Source organism: Ovis canadensis, chromosome 12 (assembly GCF_042477335.2).
Source record: "Ovis canadensis isolate MfBH-ARS-UI-01 breed Bighorn chromosome 12, ARS-UI_OviCan_v2, whole genome shotgun sequence".
Taxonomy (NCBI): domain Eukaryota; kingdom Metazoa; phylum Chordata; class Mammalia; order Artiodactyla; family Bovidae; genus Ovis; species Ovis canadensis.
In genome coordinates, this window is record NC_091256.1 from 86,320,725 (window position 1) to 86,341,233 (window position 20,509).

The 20,509-nt window shown below is 48.1% G+C and overlaps 1 protein-coding gene and 1 long non-coding RNA gene across 6 annotated transcripts in view; one reads left to right on the forward strand and one right to left on the reverse strand.

The window, feature by feature from the left end:
• The window catches only part of LOC138416180 (uncharacterized), a 25,920-nt gene extending 10,947 nt beyond the window's left edge, over window positions 1-14,973 (reverse strand). Inside the window, exons 1-2 of the long non-coding RNA XR_011247568.1 lie at window positions 14,876-14,973; window positions 14,227-14,462 (exon numbers count right to left, since the gene is read on the reverse strand). This is a non-coding gene — a long non-coding RNA (uncharacterized lncRNA). The remainder of the gene's footprint in view (window positions 1-14,226; window positions 14,463-14,875) is intronic.
• CD34 (CD34 molecule) overlaps window positions 12,579-20,509 on the forward strand; it is a 24,011-nt gene continuing 16,080 nt past the window's right edge. For 4 of the 5 annotated variants that reach the window (XM_069544980.1, XM_069544978.1, XM_069544981.1 and 1 more), the window contains exon 1: window positions 12,579-13,519. In XM_069544980.1, coding sequence (XP_069401081.1) covers window positions 13,441-13,519 — 79 coding nt within the window. In that variant the 5' untranslated portion in view covers window positions 12,579-13,440. Of the gene's footprint in view, window positions 13,885-20,509 lie in introns of all 5 variants that reach the window. The other variant, XM_069544982.1, reaches the window with a different exon arrangement.

Here is a 20,509-nt window from a genome sequence, read left to right on the forward strand (position 1 = left end):
CCATCATGAGGATCTGGGGAGATATTAAAAACAAATTCCTATTCTTCCACTCCTCTCTTCTGGAATTACCCCATTGCCACGGACTGCGTAAAGGACTGGCCTTGTGTGGGTTCCAAGAGATAGAACAGGGAGTGTTTCCTTGACTTAAGAAATTTGCTTTTAGACTATGATAATACGTAATATATGGGGAGAGATCTGGATGAAGATCAATGAACATTTTAGTATTTCATTTGAATCGTAGTAAGGCACAGTTTGGGCTTCCCTGGCAAAGAATTCGCCTGTAATGCAGGAGACCCCGGTTCAGTTCCTGGGTCGGGTAGATCCCCTGGGGAAGGGGTAGGCTACCCACTCCAGCATTCTTGCACTTCCCTCGTGGCTCAGCTGGTAAAGAATCCACATGCAGTGCAAGAGACCTGGATTCGATCTCTGGGTTGGGAAGATCCCCTGGAGAAGGGAAAGGCTACCCACTCCAGTACTCTGGCCTGGAGAATTCCATGGACTGTATGGTCTATGAGGTCACAAAGAGTTAGACATGACTGAGTGACTTTCATTTTCAAGGCACATTTCTTGAACACTTTCCTCTTGTCGGCACCGTGCTCAGCACTCATTTGCTGTTTTAGCATTCCATGCTCTTGCCACTCAGAGTGTGGTCCTCAGATGAGCAGCATCATATCACCTGGGAGCTTATTAAAAATGCGGACTCTCAGGCCCTAGCCCAGACCTCTTGAATGTGAATGTGCATTTAATACTTCCCCGAGGTGATCTGCGTACATGTTAAAATTTTAGACCCACCGCTTGACAAAGTAGCACTGCTATCTGCCTGGAGAACCTTGCTGAAGAGTGTGTAATTTGTGAGTTAGCAGAATTCAAATCTAGATTGAATCAGCTCCAAAGCCTATCCTCCTAACAAATGCTCTGAAACACCCCGAAGTAAATTTCATCATCATATTAGCAAGGATTTTGCTATCTGTCTAAAGAAAGACTGTGAAAGTCCTCAGTGATTCTGAGAAAGGGACTCTGGAAACAGGTTTCTCCACCAAAGCAGTATTGCTCCACCACTCTGCAAATTATTTAGCCCTGTTTCCCCTGCTAGATTGGGAGCTCCTTAAGTGATGGGACGAATCTGTTTGTTTTCACATCTCCAGAAACTAACACAGAAGCTGGCATGTAACATATGATCTGTCCCTTACATGCTCATTAATGAATGAGCAATGGACTGTCTATTCAAGTGAACTATATAGGTTGTGGACAGTTAACTGGGGACCGGGGTTATTTTGCTGTAAAAGAGGATGTAGGGGTTCTCTCTGGGGCTTGCTACAGCCCAGGATTTCAGCTGCCTAAATCTGCTGTCCTTGGCTTGTCAATAAAGCTTATCTCTCCGTCCAGGCAGTCCCCGACCCCAGCCAAGCAATGGACTTCCTGAGAAAGTTCTCCTTTCTTTCCCAGCTTCTTTGTGGCTATAATTAACTTCCACTTGATTTATGAAGAACAGGACCTGTGAAGCACAGAGCAGCTTGATCATAAGCCCCAGATTTCTGTGGCCCCTCAATTTCCAACGCTCTATTTTATGTATTCCATCTCATCTCTTCCTATTGAGAAATCCAAGGAGAGGTGAGCAGGGCCATGTTTGGTGGTTAGAACAACCAGATGTCTGGTCTTCCAGGATAGTTTCCATCAGGCTTGCTCTCCTGGCATAGCTATTAATAACATCCTTACTCACTGTCCAAATGAATGATCCCCCTAGTCACTGGAGCCTAGTGATGGACCCAAAGTTACCCTCATGGCCTTGGTGCAGAATAGGGCCAGCCCCTCACTCAGGGAAGTGCTTCCTGGACTGCTAAGCCATACATTGTTGGTTGTTTCTCAAGGTGTGGTCTTCAGGCCAACTGCTTCAGCCAGCTTGAGAGCTGTGTGCCCATGCAGGTGCCCAGGATCCACTCTGGCACTCGTCGCTCAGAACCAGGAGCGCCTTTCCCCGCAAGGCCTTAGTCTCATGCTCTCGGCTATAACCTCAGCTCACCTTGAAGACCCCTGGCAACCTGCTTCTCTCCCAAGCACACATCCTCCCAGCCCTGGGTACCGAGTTGTTAGTTTTCAGTTTCCAGACCTCCTGCTTCCCACCAGCCTTCAGCAGTGGCCTGACTCCCACCTCCCCAACACCCACCTCCCCCCGCCCCAGCAGAACACTATTATTAGGAGGTAGCGTCAGAAACTAGAGCTGCAATCCCGGCGGCCCTTTGATCTGCAGGCCGAAGGAGAGAATCGCCGGAAGGGTCAGCCCAGCCTGAGGTTATATAGTCCAGCTCTCTTTCCTCTGGGCTCCGGGGGCCTGCAGGCCAGCAGGAAGGAGCTGAGCTATTCTTAGCCAAGGTGTGGGAGCCTGGCAGGAGCTTCAGGCACTGCCCCAAGGGTCAGAGACAGGAACTGGCCACCCACTCTGGCCGCTTCCCCTCTCGCCCTTGGCTGTCCGGCACACAAGAAGACGACCCCCACACTCCCCACGTCTGGCAGTAGCTTATGGCTCAGACACCCGCCGCCCACCCCGCTCAGTCCCCTCGGCAGCAGGCATGGCTCGGCCTGTCTCTTAGAGGGAAGCCGGTGGGTGGGTACGGCTGGAGCCGGAGTCGCCTTGGCAACCATCTCTCTCAGCCCTATCAGACGGCAGATGCCAGGACTGGGCCCCACGGAGGCGCAAGATTCACTCGGGTCCACCCGGATGTTCAGAGTCTGAACACCTAACCGGCGTTGGGCAGCGTCATGGGTTTTAAGAACTGTGAGATCGGGCTAAGGTTTCCAAACGCAGTCAGAAGACGTGGGCTTGTCTGTGACAACATTTTCACAGGAAACTGAAGAAATTAGGATAAGATCACCAACTGTGCCTTTGTAGAAAGGGCTTTCTTTTGAGTTTAGGCTCCACTCACCTTAAGGTTGTAAAAATGACCTTGGTTTTCTGAAACAACGATAATAGCATGTGATAATCCCATGTTTGTCCCTAGCATTTAAACGTTTTCTTTTACTGATGTCTGGGCAAGTGGAGACTCCTCAAAGGAAAATAAAGAGGTAGTGCATTCATTCACCCAGTAAATATTGAGAGGGTCTGTTATCCACCTGCCCTGTTCCAGGGCACAAAAGACACATGGTGTCTGCTGCTGTGTTGCTTATAGTCAAAAGAGAAAGACAAGAAACCAACAAGTAAATGTGTGGTTGTAGACTCTGATATGCAGCATGAATGCATGTTTCAAGGTGGGGTGGGCTGTGAGAGAGAAAGTGACTGGGGGTGGGGGTGCTTATTTTCCATGGGGTGCTCAGGGAGGATGGGACGGTGAGCCAGGTTACGGAAAGAGGAGCAGTCAAAGAAACAGCTTGGGTCAAGAGTTAAGGTGGGAAAAGACCTTGGGAGGTTTTAGGAACCCCAAACCACCAGAATGGTGGGGAGACTGGGCAAGGAGGTGAGACCAAGAGAGGAGACTGAGAGACAAGGAAGAGTCCAGCCCAGCCAGGTCTCCAGATCACGGTGAGGAGTTTGGATCTTATTTTAGAGCAAAGGGCAATCACTGAAGAGTTTTCAACAAGAGAATAAAATGCCTCGGTTTTAATGCTTCATACAGTATCTCTGCCTGCTGTCTGAATGCAGAGAAGAAGAAACAACAACCCCCAAAAAATGGTTATCAGGAGACCAGACTAGAAGCTACTCGTGTTCCAAGTGAGAAATGCAGGAACAGGGGAGTTACTCAGAAGTTGTGTGGCAGACTCAAGACCTCCTTGGAGAAGACTATGTTCTACTTGTGAAGCAAACACACACACAATGAGTCAGATTAGCTGGCAAGTGTACTAAAGTCATATGTTTGGACACAGAGTTTTGGAGAGAAGAGCTGAGAACACTCCAGGGCCTTGCCATTCTTTCTCCAGTTGCAGTCCTCCAGCTTCACTCTGGGGGTCTTCGAACGACTGCTGTGCTAGCTCTCCCCTTTCAGGACATCCTCAGAGGAATCTCCCAAGTCCCACCCCAACCAGTCTCCTCAAAGCTCCCATGTTTTGATATGGCCATTTCTGAAGACACACATCTGGGAAGCAGCTGCCTCGCCACTCTCACAAAATCTTCTCTGATCCAGTTGAAGTCAGAGTGGAGAAGAGGCGTGGGGGACTAGGGAAAAGCAGAAAATCTGTCCAAGATGGGATCTGGGTAGAGTGTCAGGGGCACCACCCCAAATCTTCGGAGCCATGCCTCCGGGGTAGCCACTGGGATTCTAACTGGCCTTTGCGCCTTCCTCTGATCACTGCAAGACCAGATGCACCCCACAGCTGTGTGCCATCTGCCACCCCCTACCCCGAAGGAAGCTGCAGTTTGGAGGTTAAAGATGTGAGGGGGAAGAGAGTGACTCTTCCTTGGCTCTGGAGGGTTAGTTATGGGAACAGGCGTCTAGACTTCCCACGAAGTAGGCAAATGGCCCAACATCCAACTGCACAGGGGCTCCCCCCAAAACTCTCCTGGCATGAGAAAAAATTTCAAAGAAAAAAATCAGTATGGTGGAGTTTCCAAACTCTTTCCCTACTGTTTCACAGACCCAAGCTTAGAAACTTCACCTTTCCTGTTTATTTACCCGTTTACTCTCTGTCCCTCTCCCTTCCTCCACACCCCAAACACTTGCACCCCGAGTTCCCAACATGGGTCATCACAAAGTCTAACAACTTCTAGTCACACTGATGTGGAATCCTCCCCAAAGGAAGAGAACCAGACGCCCGTCCAGCAGATGACGTTATCCGCCCCTCCCTGAGCCCAGAAGCCTGATGCCGCCCAGACATATGGATCTTTTTAGAGACTCGGGGAATTTAGCAATCCCATTTCACACCCTCCAAGCCCTCCTGCTCTGACACTGTTCTGCTGGGACTGCCCCAGGACAGGGAAGGAGTGGACCCTTGGAGGCTCTTTTATTCTGCTTCGTCCCTTGTCATTGCTCCTGGCAAAAGTCTGCTCAATCTGGAAGGCGACTGTTTCTCTCCGCGTCCAGTCTTGGGCCAAAAACAGGAAGGAATTGAGAGAGAAAGAAGAGAAAGAAAGAACACAACAGCACTATTCTGGTTAGTTTTCCAAGACACAAGGCTGGAAACCCCTCAACCACTGACACACCGGGTCTTGCTCCTCCCCTTCTGCACTGCGGCCATTTCCGGAGGAGCCAGTTTCATGCCGTCGTCCACAGGAACAGAGCTGCTGAGTCCCGGCCGTGCGCAGCCCGAGCCCAGCGTTGCCTCTATACATCCTTCACGTTATCCATCTTGAGCCTCTGTGGCTACATTCAGCCTCTCTGTGTGTGCTCAGACATGGAAAATGCTTCTGCTGAGGCGAAAAGAGCTCCCTGCCTCCTTGCTGGCACACCTGCGCCTTTCCTGCCCCTCAGATGGACATGTAGGAGGCTGCCATGTTTTGAAGGAAAGGGAAGTTTTTTGCTGTTATGGAAGAAAGAACAACTCTGCTCAAAGGTCAGACACCAGCACAGCCGAGCAGAGTGTTCTGGCTCTCAGAGGTCTGATTCTCACAGCCTGAGACCTCTGGTGATTCCCAGCTGGGAAGTCTGCAAAATTTGTACCCTAAAGGGTGGGGCCATCTTGGATGAACATGGTAAACTAGGAGGAGTCTGAAAAATTCATAGGAATTGGGCTGTCCTTGACCCATTCCGCCCACCCGCTGCCTCTGAGGTGGTCTCTTTTAGGCGTAGCCCTAACTCAGAAGATAAGCAGTAGGAGATGGGCCGAGCCAGGCCCCAACCAACCACCTTATTTTATGTGATGGTTTCAAGAAAGAAAAGACCTCCATGGAAAGTGCAACAATCAATAGTTGGGGACAGATGTTTCCTTTCCAGCCACCTTTTCCTCACCCAAGCTAAAAATAACTACCCTCTCTGCTTTGGCTTCCATCAAATGTATGTCATTAAAGTTGTCCTTTCGGGTTTGCAGAGACAAAGACTGATGGGTTCCTGGATTTTCCAGCCTGTTGGGCCGTGCGCTAGATGCAGGATTGGGTGCAAGATGACTCTAGCCCCGAGGTGATTCTTGGATCCCAGACATCGCTTTCCTGCTCCTACCTGGAGGTAGCACCACAGAGTTCCCAAGTGAGGAAGCGCAATTTGCCAAGTAGCTCCCCTTCTGTTACTCCAAATAAATCCTTCACATTGGCATTTCCTTGAATCCATTACACTCCAGCCCCCAGGGTAGCCTTGACCCCTTCTTGTACTCTGGCTTTACTGGAAATACAAATGTTATCTGGTCACACTCAGGAGGGATGCTGAGATAGGCCTGCCCCGGCAGGAAGATTTATTGGAAACCTAGAAGAGACACAAGGGACATAAGCAGAGCCAACCACAGGGGTAGAGACACACTCACATTCACAGGCCACGGATTCTGCTCCATTCTCAGAGGGCTGCTTCCCATGGCTTAGAAATGTTTTATCCAAGTGCCCTCATCGCTGACATACTCACTCTTAAGCCAAGCTTTCTTCGGTTATCATGTGGCTGCTCCCTCAAACAACCTAGGTCCTAACAAATCTTAAGAGGACTACAGTAAAAATCAGCACACTTTTTTTCCTTTTCACGGTGCAAATAGATTTGTCATTTTTTTTTGTAAAAGTAACGCATCATTATTGTAAAAACTAAAATAAAAAAGGGCCACGCTATACACAGAAGTGAAGAAGGCAGCATTTGCCCCTAACTCTGCCAGCCAGAGATGACCATGTGATGCAGCTTATAGCCTTTCACACACTGACCTTTTCTCCCTTCCCACCGCAAAATATCACCACACCGCAGTGTGCTTTCTTCCCACATGCGTGTCTTATCACTAGCTCTTAATAGCTATAACCATGCACAGAAAAGCTATGGATTACATGCAAGTCCAGCTGAAACACCACGTCCTTCTTTCTTACTGAGAAACCTGTCCCTTAGGAAGCAAAACTCAGATGGCAGATCTGAGCCAATATTGAAGGGAGGGAGAAACGAAACATTGCATTTGATGCCTCTTTTCTGGACATCATTACATTTTCTGGCTTTAAGGATATCCCAAGGGGCCTATGAAAGATGCTAACATATTATCGCAGGCACCTGCCCTGGATGATCGGCCCAAGCTCACTCCCTTCTCAGGAACAGACATCTCCCCACCCCAACTCAACAGCAAGAGAGGGATGTCGTCCCAACATAACATATACATGCAACTTGAACATTTTTGTAACTTAAATATTTAAAATAAATTAAGACAAATTATTTACAAGCAAGTAATAATATGGGTGAAAATGAAGATATCTTCTAGGAAAAATATCGATAAATAAGAAAAAGGAATTTTACCAAAAATCATTGAAAACTTTCATAAATAAATGATTTCCTAGAAAAATAACAAAATTTACTCAAGAGGAAATGTTTTAAAACTGAGAACTCATAAGCAAATGGAAAATAGTATTTTTAAATAGTCCCATACTAAATATCAGGCCCAAGTGATTTTGCAGGAAAAAGTTCTAACAAATCTTTAAAAAAAGTGATCATCACAATCTTATGAAAACTCTTCCTGGGACTATTTTAAAAAAAAGAAATATTCTCCAAGTCAGTTTATAAGGACTTAATAATCCCAATACCAAAATCAGACAATATAGATCCATTGCATTTATAAATATAGAAACACAAGCCATAAATAGAAGACTGCATTAGCAAATTAAATTCTACAGTATATAAAAAAGATAATAAACCATGAGAAGGTTGGGTTTAATGCAAAGTCGGTGTAATGTTAGAAAGTCTATAAATGTAATTCACTACACTCCTATATTGAAAGAGAATCTCTTCAATAGATACAGATATTTTTAAAAAAATCATCATACATTCACTATTAAAGAAATCTTTTAATAAATTAAAATAGAAGGGAATTTTTTTAGCATGATATAAAAAGCAAATTTAAAAAATTAAGCAAATGTCATCCTAAGTGGGGAAACATTAGAACGTTACCCTTTAAAATCTGAAATGCGTCAAGAATGTCTAAGGTCACCCATCTTTCATTCTTGTTGCAGATGTTTGCCAAGTACATTAACTTTAAAGAAAGAAAAAGAATGCAAAGGGAGGACTGGAAAGAAACACTAAAAATATCACTATTTGCGGTCGATATGATCATTTACATAGAAAACCCAAAAGAATCTACAAATACTTAGAAATAATAGAATTTAACAAGGTAGCTCAGTGGAGGATTAATATAAAACAATGAGCTGTCATTTCATACACCAGAAACAAAAATAATTAAATAGAAGATACTATTTACAGCAGTATTAGAGGACATCAGTTACCTAGGAATAAATCTAACAAAAGATGAATTAAAACCACTACAGGGAAAAATATAAACTTTAAAGAAGACCCAAGTAATAAAGAGCTATGCCAGCTTTACTGAATGGAAGATTCTATTCGCTCCAAATTAATCTACAGGGAAATTTTGATCAAAATCCAAAAGGTTATTTTGGGGAGGAATCTGATAAGTGAATTCTGATCTATATGGGAGAGTCCCTGATAGCTCAGTTGGTAAAGAATCTGCCTGCAATGCATGAGACCCCCGTTCAATTCCTGGGTGAGGAAGATCTGCTGCAAGAGGGATAGGCTATGCACTCCAGTATTCTTGGGCTTCGCTTGTAGCTCAGCTGGTAAAGAATCTGCTGGCAATATGGGAGGCCTGGGTTGGATCGATCTCCTGGAGAAGGGAAAGGCTACCCACTCCAATATTCTGGCCTGGAGAATTCCTGTATGGGCCATGGGGTCGCAAAGTCAGACACACTGAACGACTTTAACCTTCACTTTTCAAAGAGCCTAGAATAGCCAGGCCACTTTTCTGAGAAAAAAATTGAGTCTTCACTTGACCTAACCATATCAGGACTTATCCAAAGCTGCACACATGGTGACCGATGGATAGGGAGCCTAGAAAGAGGCCCACGTACATGCGAAGTGCAGATACGGAACAGAAATGGCGTTCCAGACGAACAGGGAGAGGCCACACAGCAAGCAGAGCTGGGCAAGGGCTTCTCTGTATAAAAAAGACATGAACCTGGATTCGTGCCAAGTATTCTCCCTGCATCTCTCAGTCCCAACCCCACACTTCTGTCATCTTCTCTGTAGTGCAGAGTATAATGTACATTTGCTTTATTCTGTGAGAATATTCACTTCTGCTACAGAGGACAAGGAAAGCAAACAGGATAGGTGAAAATCATCAGTATTAACTATGGATGATAAGTAAGCAAGTAGTTTGTGAGACATAAGCAGAATTCAGATGACTAAAAATAGGAGCAAAGTTGTAATCTGTAAGACATGAAAAAATAGAATAAATGCAATGTATTATATAAAAAAGAAGGGAACAAACAAGAGCGTTACTTCTGTGTAGAAAGGAATAGAAAAATCAAGTCATAAGTCAGCAGGTGTAGGGCATGGCCCCTCAGGGCTGACACCTTTAAGCTCTCTTCCTGTTGGGAGCATCACTCTGGCCCCTGTATGCTCTGCTGCAGAAACCCTGGCAAAAGGGGGTGGCTGCCCAGAATGTATGCATTGTATCAATAAACTGGACGCCAAACCTGCTTGCCCTTGTGTCTCCCCGTAGAACAAGTATATGTTACTCCCAAGCATCTTCCACCTACTGACTCCTTAACCTCGATTCTGATCCTGGCAACTACACTAGCAGAGCAAAACACAAGGTTCGGGGAGCTCAGTCCTTTCACCCTGCGGCACCCCATCCCAACTGGGTGCTGTGCCGTGCTGTGCTTAGTCGCTCAGTCACGTCTGACTCTTTGCGACCCCATGGACTGTAGCCCACCAGGTTCCTCTGTTCATGGGGATTCTCCAGGCAAGAATACTGGAGTGAGTTGCCATATCCTCCTCCAGGGGATCTTCTCACCCAGGAATTGAACCCAGATATCCTGCAAGTCTCCCGCATTGCAGGCAGATTCTTTATCATCTGAGCCACCAGGGAAGCCCAAGAATACTTGAATGGGTAGCCTATCCCTTCTCCAGGGGATATTCCCAATCCAGGAATCAAACTCAGGTCTCCCACATTGCTGGCAGATTTCTTTACCAGCTGAGCTACCAGGGAAGCCCCAAAGTATGTTAACCTATCTGATTCTTTCCTATTTTTTCTAACTGTATGGTTTAAATAGATAGCCTCTAAATGCATAACCTTTGTGATTTGATCACCATAATTTGGTTTGAGCCTTCTTGGTCTGGGGCCTCTATAGCCTGCCTTGAGCATACTTGGAGGTTTCCACTGCATGGAACTAATCTCCCAAAAGACACTACATGCCACATTTCCCATACTCCCTTGTCAGCTGGTTGCTGGTTTTGTTCTGGCAAGAGGAAGTACTGGAGAGATTGGCAGGTGGGAAGAGAAAAGAATGGGCTCACATCTGACTGCAGGTTCTCATCACCTCCTTCTAATATTAATATCTGGACACTTCCACCACCAAGGATCCCTCCTTGCCAAACTGGGCTCCAAATCCTGAAAACTTTCAAAGACCCAAGATAAGAAAGCAACGTGGGGAAAAAAAGAGTCTTGGTTCCAAAATATGAAAATGGTAAATCAAAATGAACAAATGTTTTATTAAGTGCCTCGTATTCTTGCCTGGAGAATCCCAGGGATGGGGAAGCCTGGTGGGCTGCCATCTTTGGGGTTGCACAGAGTTGGACATGACTGAAGCGACTTAGAAAAACAAAAAAAGGTAAACTTAACCAACTTAGAAGCTGCAACTCACTCTTTTGATGAGATGAAAAGGTTGGATGGCATCACCAACTTGATGGACATGAGTCTGAGCAAACTCGGGGAGTTGGTGATGGACAGGAAAGCCTGGCGTGCTGTGGTCCATGGGGTTGCAAAGAGTCTTTCCTTCCTTTTTTTTTATACATCAAAGAAGTTACATTTAACACAGGATGAGGGTCTATTTTAAATGGATTGATATGACATGTATGTGTTTGGGGCCTGGGATGGTGGATGTTCACTGATAAGGGTAGCCATGACCGAGTGGTCTATAAAGGGTCCAACAGAGCCTCTCACTCTACAGATGACTGTTACATCCTCCACAATGTGTGGTGTAGTTAACATCCTCTTTCAGCAACAGCTCATGTGACAAAGTTGGGGAGGAGAGACATTAAGGAGCAGCCAAGAAAGGCTAAAGCTTTGAAGGCACTAACTAGCTCAACTCTGTGTGGCCTGTGACGAAACACAAGGCTGTGGTCCCAGGAAGGACGTGTATCCAGTGGCTAGAACCTGAGGTTGTGGGTGATCAGGGTAAGGCTATGTGTGCTCGGGGTCATGGGTCTCAGGGACCCTGGAAAATAGGAAGAGTGGACAGTTATCCCCTGGTGTCATGGTTCTGGTGTCATCCATAGTCCTTTAAGCCAGAGAACAGCTCTGGTTTCCCAGAGTAAGTGATCGGTCAGCCTCCAATGCCCTCTACTCCTATTTCCCTCCCTGAAGTTTGTCATCCACTTTGTACCTAGCCTGACTTTGTTCTATACCAGGGCTTCCTAAATTTTAGCATGTGTAAAAGAGAGTGCCTATTAAAAGTGTAGAGTCCCAGACCTTACCCTCGATTCTCTGTGCACCATGCTTTGAGAAGCTCTGCTCCACAGGATCATTCTCTCCTCTGCCCCCAAAACGAATTAAGAAATTCAGGTGCTAGGGACAAGTTCTTTCCTGTTTCCTGTGCTCCAGCTAGGGCAGACAAAGGGCATTTAAAGTAACCAGAAGAATTTACTGAGGATGAAGGAAGAGCCAAGAGAGACAAATTGGTTTTCACACGGGGTTTCCAACCTCCCATTCTATTCACCTCCTCTCACTGGGGGTAAAGCAGTCCCGTTTCCTGGAGCTGAGAGAGTCCAGGTTGGGGAGGGCAACTCTTTTTCTCTGTCTACTCGGAGTTCCAAGGACAAAAGCCTGATTTTTAAAATGTGTCTTGTAACACTTTCTGTCCCCATCTGCAGGCCCTTGAGATCACGGTGTGGTCAGTGTGGTCAGATGTGAATTCCCATCTGTGCTTTCTATCAGAGTCATAGCACCACCACACGTGCTACCAAGTCGGCTTCGGGAGGCTTTGGCCTCCTTCTGTGATGCAAGGCTTCATTTCCTCTGTCAAGGAAAGTCGGGCAACAAGACCACAGTGGAAGTTCTGGGTTTTGCTTTTAGACCTGGACCCGCTTCCACTCTCATAATGCCAGGGGGGTCTCTGCAGAGAAGGAAATCAGAGAGGAGCTAAGGGTGCTGGGCTTTCTGTCCCTTTGGGCTCGGTGCTGCAGTCATTGTGGAAGAGACTGGACTGGATATCTGTAATCCTGCGAGCCCACTCAGGATCTCAGAGCATGGTCTCCAAGACTGTGCTTTCTCTTCCCCGCTCCGGGTGCCATCATCTGCTCCTCCAGGCTCCTCTATCCCTCCATCTCCATCCCCATAATCAGGTCTGTAACTAGGCTGACCTCCTAGCTCCCAGGTTCAGTAATTCAGTTTACCAACATCCAGAACAACTCCTGAGGAGTATGGGAGCTCCAGGACCAACTAGGTAAAAGGTGGTGGAGTCAGGAGAAGTATTTTTTTCTGATAGAAGATCAGGATGGAGCCCCTAGAGTCTCAGCCCCAGGACTGGAGAGGGGGCTGGGGTGACTGGGGAGAAAACATCCCAGGTGCTAGTGGAGTTCTTTGTCTTTATGATGCTGGCGACAGGATCAAACTATGTGAGAAAGCAGGGCCGGTCACAGGGAGAAAAATAAAAACCCTCCAAATTAAAATAAACAAATCTTGTAAGGGTGGGGGTGGAGACAAAATGAACAATTGCCGTCATTTGCGTGTCCTGCTCAGGCTTTCTGCATCGTTACCATACATCGCAGTCTGCATCAGGTTTAACACGCGGTACGTTTTGCCTGGCTTCCCTGTTTTTACCTGATTAGCAAAGATGCTCACACTTGTAAACTCAGGTCCTTACCAGTAGATTCCTTCTGCAAGATTGTTCTCAGCTTAAAACTTAGAAACCAAGAAAAACAAAAAGGAAAGGAAATGAGGAAAAAGAAAAAAAAAAAATCAGAGGAAACCTGCCCTGGATACCTGTAAGGCTGACACCAAGGGGTTAAAAGTTCAGTGGAAGTGAGCTTGAAGAAGCTGGGGTCGCTCTATCAAGTTGAACAAGGCATCTGGGGGCCCTTACAAAACCTTTTTTGGCCTCGACAGCGGCAACCTCGGCCTCGCTCCTAACTTCCTCGGCCTTTGGGACTAAGCGGAAAGCTCACGTTAGTGGCAGCCAAGGAGAGGGGCTGGCCGTGCCAGGACCGAAGAGGGAGGGGAGGGGAAAAAGCGCGTTTCGCCCACCCCACGCTCGGGCGGAGGGGCGGGGAGCCGCGCGTCCCGGCCGGGCCAGGCAGTGTCTCGCGCTCTGCGCATCTCTCCGGGGTCGCCGCGGGAACGATGCTGGGCCGCAGGGGCGCGCGCGCGGGGCGCGGGATGGCGCGGGGCTGGACCGCGCTCTGCCTGCTGAGTCTGCTGCGTGAGTACGGGCCGCGCGCCCGGCCCGCCCGGCTGGGCGGACTGGAGGGTCGGCGCTCTCCCGGGGGCAGAGCGCGCCGGGTGGAGGCGACCGCGGAACCAGGGGGACCCCCGCCCCGGGGACCCCCCGCTCCAGTCCCCGCGCCCACGCCCACTGCCGCAGCTCCTGGCGTGGTGGGACTGAGGCCGCTCCAACACAGCCCGTTGGGGACCGGCCCCTCACCTGGGAGTCGGTGGGGGTGGGACGCGACGGGAAGAGGACCCCCTGAGTGTAGCCCAGGTGTAAACCGGGCGGCGCGCCCCAGGCCTCCAGGAGTCAGGCCGGGAGACTCTTCTCTGAAATAAAGCGCTCTGGAGATGCCAAAGGTGCGCGGAGCGCAGAGCTGGAGCCAGAATCCGGGAGAGGGGAGGAGAGAAGAAAAGGAAAGGAAAGGAAAAGTTTGTAGCTGATGGTTGGTTCAGAAAGCGAGCGGCAGCCGAGCCGGTTGCTGGGAAGGGAGCGCTGGCGCCCACGTACCACCCGGACACGGGGAGCCAGAACTGGACCTTCAAGCAGTGGGAGCCAAGCCCGCTTGGGGTGAGGCCCGGTCCGAGGCCAGGGCGGTAGGCTAAGCTAGGTGACAGGGGGAGTTTGCAGTAAAGAAGAGCCCGTGCGAGTGCATTTAAGATGGGAAAGCTGGGTTAAGACTCCTTCTCGGGCATCCACACCTGCTTCGCTGGAGAGAAGGGACGCGTGACTGGAATTTGCTCTGTACTCTGCCGTCCTCGCTCCCCATCACAGCCGCTCACCCCGGCACAAATTCAAGCTCGTTGCATTTGGAGGGGGGGGTTCTTTCCGTGCCCTGTTCTCCAAGTTCTAACCAGTGGACAGAGCTGCAGACCGGGGTGCACTCCTTTGCTTATCCAGGCAGGCCTGGATACTTCTTAAGCTCTTGCTGTCATTTCTGTTGAAAAGAAAAAAATTGGTAGGCACGCAATCAATATTCGTAATTGCTTTCATTGGGGGATAACACTCTCGGTCTCATCTCATGGAGCTCAGATGAATTTAAATGTTATATATTATTCTCTTGTTAGCTCCAGGTTCTGCTTCCAGGCTCCAGGGCTCCCAATTCCCTACTCTTAACTGCATCCTAAAAGCCACCCACCATGGCCCCTCTGAGTGACCTGGGTCAGCCAGCCAGGCCTCTCCCTTTGGGCCCACCCAGTTGGAGAGAGACTCCAGGCCAGGGGAAGCTCTGTTAGGCTCTGGGTTGACTTGTTTGGTGGACCCAGACGTGCTGTTTGGGGCCGGGGAAAAAGCTGTTGCTAAGATGTTGAAGCTCTAGAATGGGGGAACGGCCTTGGGGGCTGTCTGTACCTCACAACGAGCTGAGTTGACCGGCAGCTCGGATTCCTAACCAATGCTCCAGGCTCCTTTGGCTTCACAGCTCATGATGACCTGGTCCTCGGCCGAGTGAGGCCCACCCTTTTCTTATTTCCTCAGCTGGCCAGTCTCAGTCTCGCCTTGGCCTGCAGTGGAGGGGACGCGAAAGTGATTTAACCTCTGCAGAACCCTGGGCAGACACACAGAGAATTTCAGCGTGTCCTCTTTGGGGATGAGCAACGGAGCCTGAGTGCCTCCGCTCAGTCTTGCCCCACTGCTCAGGCCAGTTTGTAGCTTTATGCCTTCCCCAAGAACTTTCTGGGGTGTGTTTTTATTTAATACCAGGAATCATTTTCTGATGTATTGTGGGGTAGATGAAATGAGTGGCTATACCTGAAATGCTAACCAAGGGACGTTGCAGAAATTCTGTGGTATGGTTACCGTGAACTTTAGGGCACCCACAGAAGGGAGGCCTGGAGTTTTCTCCTGTCCCGGAGCTTTGTTCTGGGAAGGTCAGTTTTCCGTTCCTGTGAGAAGCTGTTCCGGGCTTGAACCAGGGTGGACTTTCTCCGTTGGAGACAGGGTTACTCTGTGGGGTGAGCAGAGGCAGGGTGGGGTCTGACCTGCGTGTGTGTGTGTGACCAGAATCACAACTCCAGCTGGGAGGAGAAACCTTGCAGGTAATTAGGGAAGCCCACTTGTCAGGCCCAGGGTATCTGTTTCCTCCGAGCCCTCCAGGCCTGTCTTTCCTCTTTGTCCAGTGTGTCCCACCCCTTCACATTCCTCTTCTTCCTCTGGGTCCTTCGTGCCTGCTGACCCCACACCCATATCCTGTCTGCGGCTGTGTGTAAGAGGGGAAAAAAGAAAAGGGAAGAGAATTTTATCAGATACTTTCCGGAGGGGAGAGACTCCGCCCTTGACTCGCTGCCACATGGAGACCAAGATGGAGCAGCCTTGGGACCTCTGACTAATTCCGTGGTCCCCAGCACTCCCCCTCCTAGGGCCGCCCAGCTGGCACTGCCTCTGCAAACGCAGGTTTCCCTCAGCGTTCCTGTTTGACTGATAAAAGGAGCCTGGGCATCTTTTTCTCATCCCTTTGGCTCCACCTCCTGGGCCTCTGTGTTCGCTAGTTCTCATCTCCTTTGGAAGAGTCTTTGTCTTCCAAAGCTCAGGGCCAGAGGGACCACACTGCAGCAGATAAACTCAGGCCCAGCACTCTTACAAAAGCAAATCAAAAGGAGCAACAATTCCACTTCTTACCACCTCGCTGCCCAATTTCCTTTAGCTCCTTGGGCAGGAGGGCACAGGCCTGCGATCATGGCGGGGTGGTTACCCGGCTCCACCCGGAGGGTGCCTGGGTCTCCCTCTCCCATTGACTTTGCTGGATGTCACTAAATGGCCCCGAGTGTGGGGAACTGAAAATCTGAAGGTATGGAAAAGGAATAAAACACCATCATCCAAAAGAAAATGCTCAGAGTTGCCAGGGCAGAATTTCCATATTTTTCTGGGCTTTGACTTTCCTAATGAGAACATTCTCTTCCTTCCTCAGCTAAGAAATAAAAACATAGTGTCTACACTTTTTAGTCTCAAGGGCCCTCGACTTTGCTAGGGAGAAAGATGCATGTGTCTTGGGAGAATGTGGTAGAAATGAGGAGAGGTATATACCAGGGTGTGTGGTGTCCCAGGACATACACCCTAAAGCCTGCTACAGTGAATCACTTCCCTTTGGACATAAAGGAAAAGGCCTCTGGCTTCACTGGGAAGTCTGCTTCTGATTTAAGAGGGAAAAAAACTGCAAAGAATCCACCCCTGCTACCTTCCTGGAGAGCACCATCTCTAGGTAGCCTGCTCCATTGTTTAAGAAAATGCCCTAACGTGTCTTTGGTTGAGAAAACCGGGACCCTAGCACAGACAGGAAGTTGAATTGCTGAGCGTGATAAAATAAAGTGGAACTTTGTATTTGATGAACCCAAGAGACAAAAGGCTAAAGGACTCCGAGCCCAGGAAAGCATAGAGAGAGGAGGGAGGTGCTTGGAGCAATAGGGGAACGGTAGTGAGTGCAGGGTGGAAAAGACCTGCCTGGGAAAATTCCTTATGGTGTGGCCCGGCTGTTTAGCACGGGAATGCCAGGTATTTCAAGATTATGCTGTTGTCTCTTCTGGGTTGTGCTGTAATCTCCCTGCATGATCTTAAACCTTCAGTCAGTTCACACTGGCCTTGCAGCACTGTTAGTGCTGCTCTGGGTAGGGGGAATCAAGGAATGGGTATTTGGCAAGCCCGTGGTACAGCAGTGTAGAAGCCTGAGCGCAGAGCTATAAAACAGGGGTTCCTGGAAATGATGAAAGCGGAGGAAGAGGTAACCGGGAGAAGCGTAGGCCCCCTGAGAGAGCTCACGGTATTAAGGTTCCCCAGGAAGTGGATAGGGGTCCAAGATGTGCTATTTGAGCATTAAAGGGGAGTCTCAGAACCCTGGGAACGCTCAGGCCACAGACTCTCGGTTTGTGCTCACACCTCAACTTAGCCTCTGTAGCACAGGAAGGCGTCAGCCTAAAACTTTGATCCAGTCACACATGACCCAAACCCGCCGAGACCCATAGCGTGGCGGCTTCCTGAATGCTCCCAGGAACACGGGTACCTTGTTGTCTCCCAGAGTCGTTTATTCTATTAAAGAAAAATCTTATGATTATTAGCTTTTTTTTTTTTTCTTGGTATTGCAGTGGAAGTAGCCTTTCTGTAACTTCTAGTCATTGATTGTAATTCTATTCCTTGAACTCTCATAGAATTAAATCTGATCTTTCTTCAGGACAATCCTTAATAACCTTTCTAGTCTGCCCCATGAGATTACAAATTCCTTGAGGACAGGGATTTATTTAAATTCTAGTGACACTAACACCGAACAGTAGAAAGGTGTTCATTTGTGCTCCCCAAAGTGCTGAGTCTGGTCCTCTGCACATCGCTGGTACTTCGGAAAATTAAGAATGAATGAATAAGTGAAGTGAATCTTGAAGAAGATTGTTTATTCTCTCTCCTCAAATTCTTCCTGTCTGGATCAAAGATCAGTGAAGTTTTTTTTTTTTTTTTTTTTTCTGTAAAGGGCCAGATAGTAAATATTTTAGGCTCTGGAGTCCATATGTGGTCTGTGACACATATTTTACATTGTTTTATTTTACAACACTCTAAACCTGTAGAAGCCATTCTTAGCTCACTGGCCAAACAACACACAACCCGTGGTTGTGTTTGGTCCACCAGCACCAAGCATCAACTATTGATCTAGATGAAATAACACTAAGCCCTCAGCCATATGACTTAGTTTCTAGAACTTTCCTAATTCTGATTATCCTCTCAAGGGCATTTCCTTAATTAAATTAATTTCCTCTTATAGCATTGAATGAGATGGTTCTATCAATACAGAGAAGTGGTCAGTGTGAACACGCCTGATGCAGTTGCCATTCAACCCAAGTGCATATTGTGAACTCAGGATTGTGTTCAGCGCCTTGAGTTAAAAATAAGTCTAAGAGAGGGTTCCAGCACTCAGGAAATCTGCAATGTAACTGAGGTGACAAGACCTACACTCAGGAAACAGTGTATATGGTCTTCTGCCAGATAAGTCGTGCAGATATATGTCTTAACGTCTCCTAGAAGCAGGAGAAAAGGGACCTGTCCTTTGTCCTAAAGATAATCACTTAGCAGATAGGCAGCTGCTTTACACCTCCTGTCGCCTTTATTCCTCCAAAGAGCAAGGAGGAAGGGGCTATTTTTATCTCTCTTTTACAGATAAGGTATAGAAAGGGGAAGAAGCTTCCTGTGGTCATGAAGCTAGAACTTGGTAGAGGAACCTTTCAACACAGTCCGATTACAGAGTCTGAGCTCTCTGTTCTAGGGCTCCCCTGTCTTCTCATCAGCCATCACTGCAGGCTGTGGGGTCCCAGCAGAGCCGGCTTATTCCTTCTTCCCAGGTCTGCATCTAAGAGATCCAAGATCTCCTCCCGGAAACTGCTCTCAGGCCAGGTGCTAGAACCTGAAAGGGTGGGCAGAATGGGGCTGACTGGCTAACAGAACCAGCAAAAAAGAAAAAACAGCGCCACTGTAACTCAGAGGGCTGTGAAAAACAAGACCAAATAACAGGGAAAAAACATCTCTTAAAGTACAGGAATTTAGTAATTTAGATAGCAGAGCTTTCTGGATCTCTGAAGATTTGTAAATGCCCTTTAAAGTTTAAAAGAATTTTCAATATGTTAATTTTAGGTAGAAATCTTTTAAAAACCTATTACATACGTTTCTGCTTTCTCGGTGTATTGGGGGAAAAAGGGCTTTAACCTTCAGACTTAGATGTATCAGGAAAATAATCTGCTTATGGTGCAACTCAGTGCCATTGTTAATTCTCGTTGTTGTTCAGTCGATAAGTCATGTCCGACTCTTTGCGACCCCATGGACTGCAGCAAGCCAGGCTTCCCTGTCCTTCACTGTCTCCTGAAGTTTGCTCAGGTTCATGTCCATTGAGTGTGAATACTTATGAAAGTGTGTATTTTTTATTTACTCTGACCACAAATGGTTCCAGACTAGTGTGGGTTTTAATGCTCGTGTCTGGTTTTAATTTATTGCTGTTTTCTTCATTTTCAGCTGTTGCTTTGCCTTGTTGTTTGCTTCTAGTAGTCTCTTACTAATTTTTAGCTTTGACTAGGATAGCAGATCAAGATGTTTGTTAGGATTCTGTGTCAAACAAGACTAATTGCCTCTGAAATATGTACCTGTGGTTAAATGCATGACATTTACAACATGAATTTCATGACATCTCTTTGGCTTCTTAGAATCCTCATGTCTCTAACTGCTCAAGCCCTTGTCTCCTTTTATCCCGAGTGCACGGGCTGAGATCAAGTAGGGTAGGTAGGGGCAAATAGTGTGCTTCAGGAGACACAGCTAATACAGATGGACTGAGAGGTGAACAGCAGAAGACAGGCATTCGTTCAGGTTTAACTTGTGGCATAGTGCTCTGTTGGGTTGGGGTAAGGGCCGTTCCTCCAGTTCCTAGAGTGAAACGGGGTAGAAGCTTCATCGACCATCTCTTGGCTCTGGCTGGGAGGCTGCTATGACTTCCACATGCAGTTGGGGGATGAGAAGCTGAGATAGAGAAAGATCCGCCTTGGATGGTCTAACGCCAGGGGCACGTCAGGGAAGACAGGATAAATACAGACCTGTGGCCGGTCTTGATTCTTTTCATTGCATTCCTCCAAGACCCATCTCTTCATGGGAGCACTAGAGAGGAAGCCCTAGAGGCTGTGAAAACAAGAGCCCTCCTCACCGACAGTCTCCAGGCGCGGTGCCTAGGTCAGGATCGGCCCCCAGGGCTCTGCCAAGGGGTCGCCTTGCCCTGCACCAGCTCATACATACCCCATTGCTCAGCCTTGCCCTCCTGCCTTCCCTCTTTGTCTTGTCTTTCAAGGGTCTCACCGGCTTCCCCACTCCGCCTAGGCTCGGGGATGTGAATCTGCGGTTGGGGTTCCCTCCTCATTTGCAGACAGATCCTGCAACCTGTTCGTCCATTCTTAGCAGAGGGGCAGGGGTGTGTGGGAGGAGGCAGCCCCAGCCAGGAGCCTGACCCCAGTGGCTCAGGAGCTGGCTGGGGTGCTG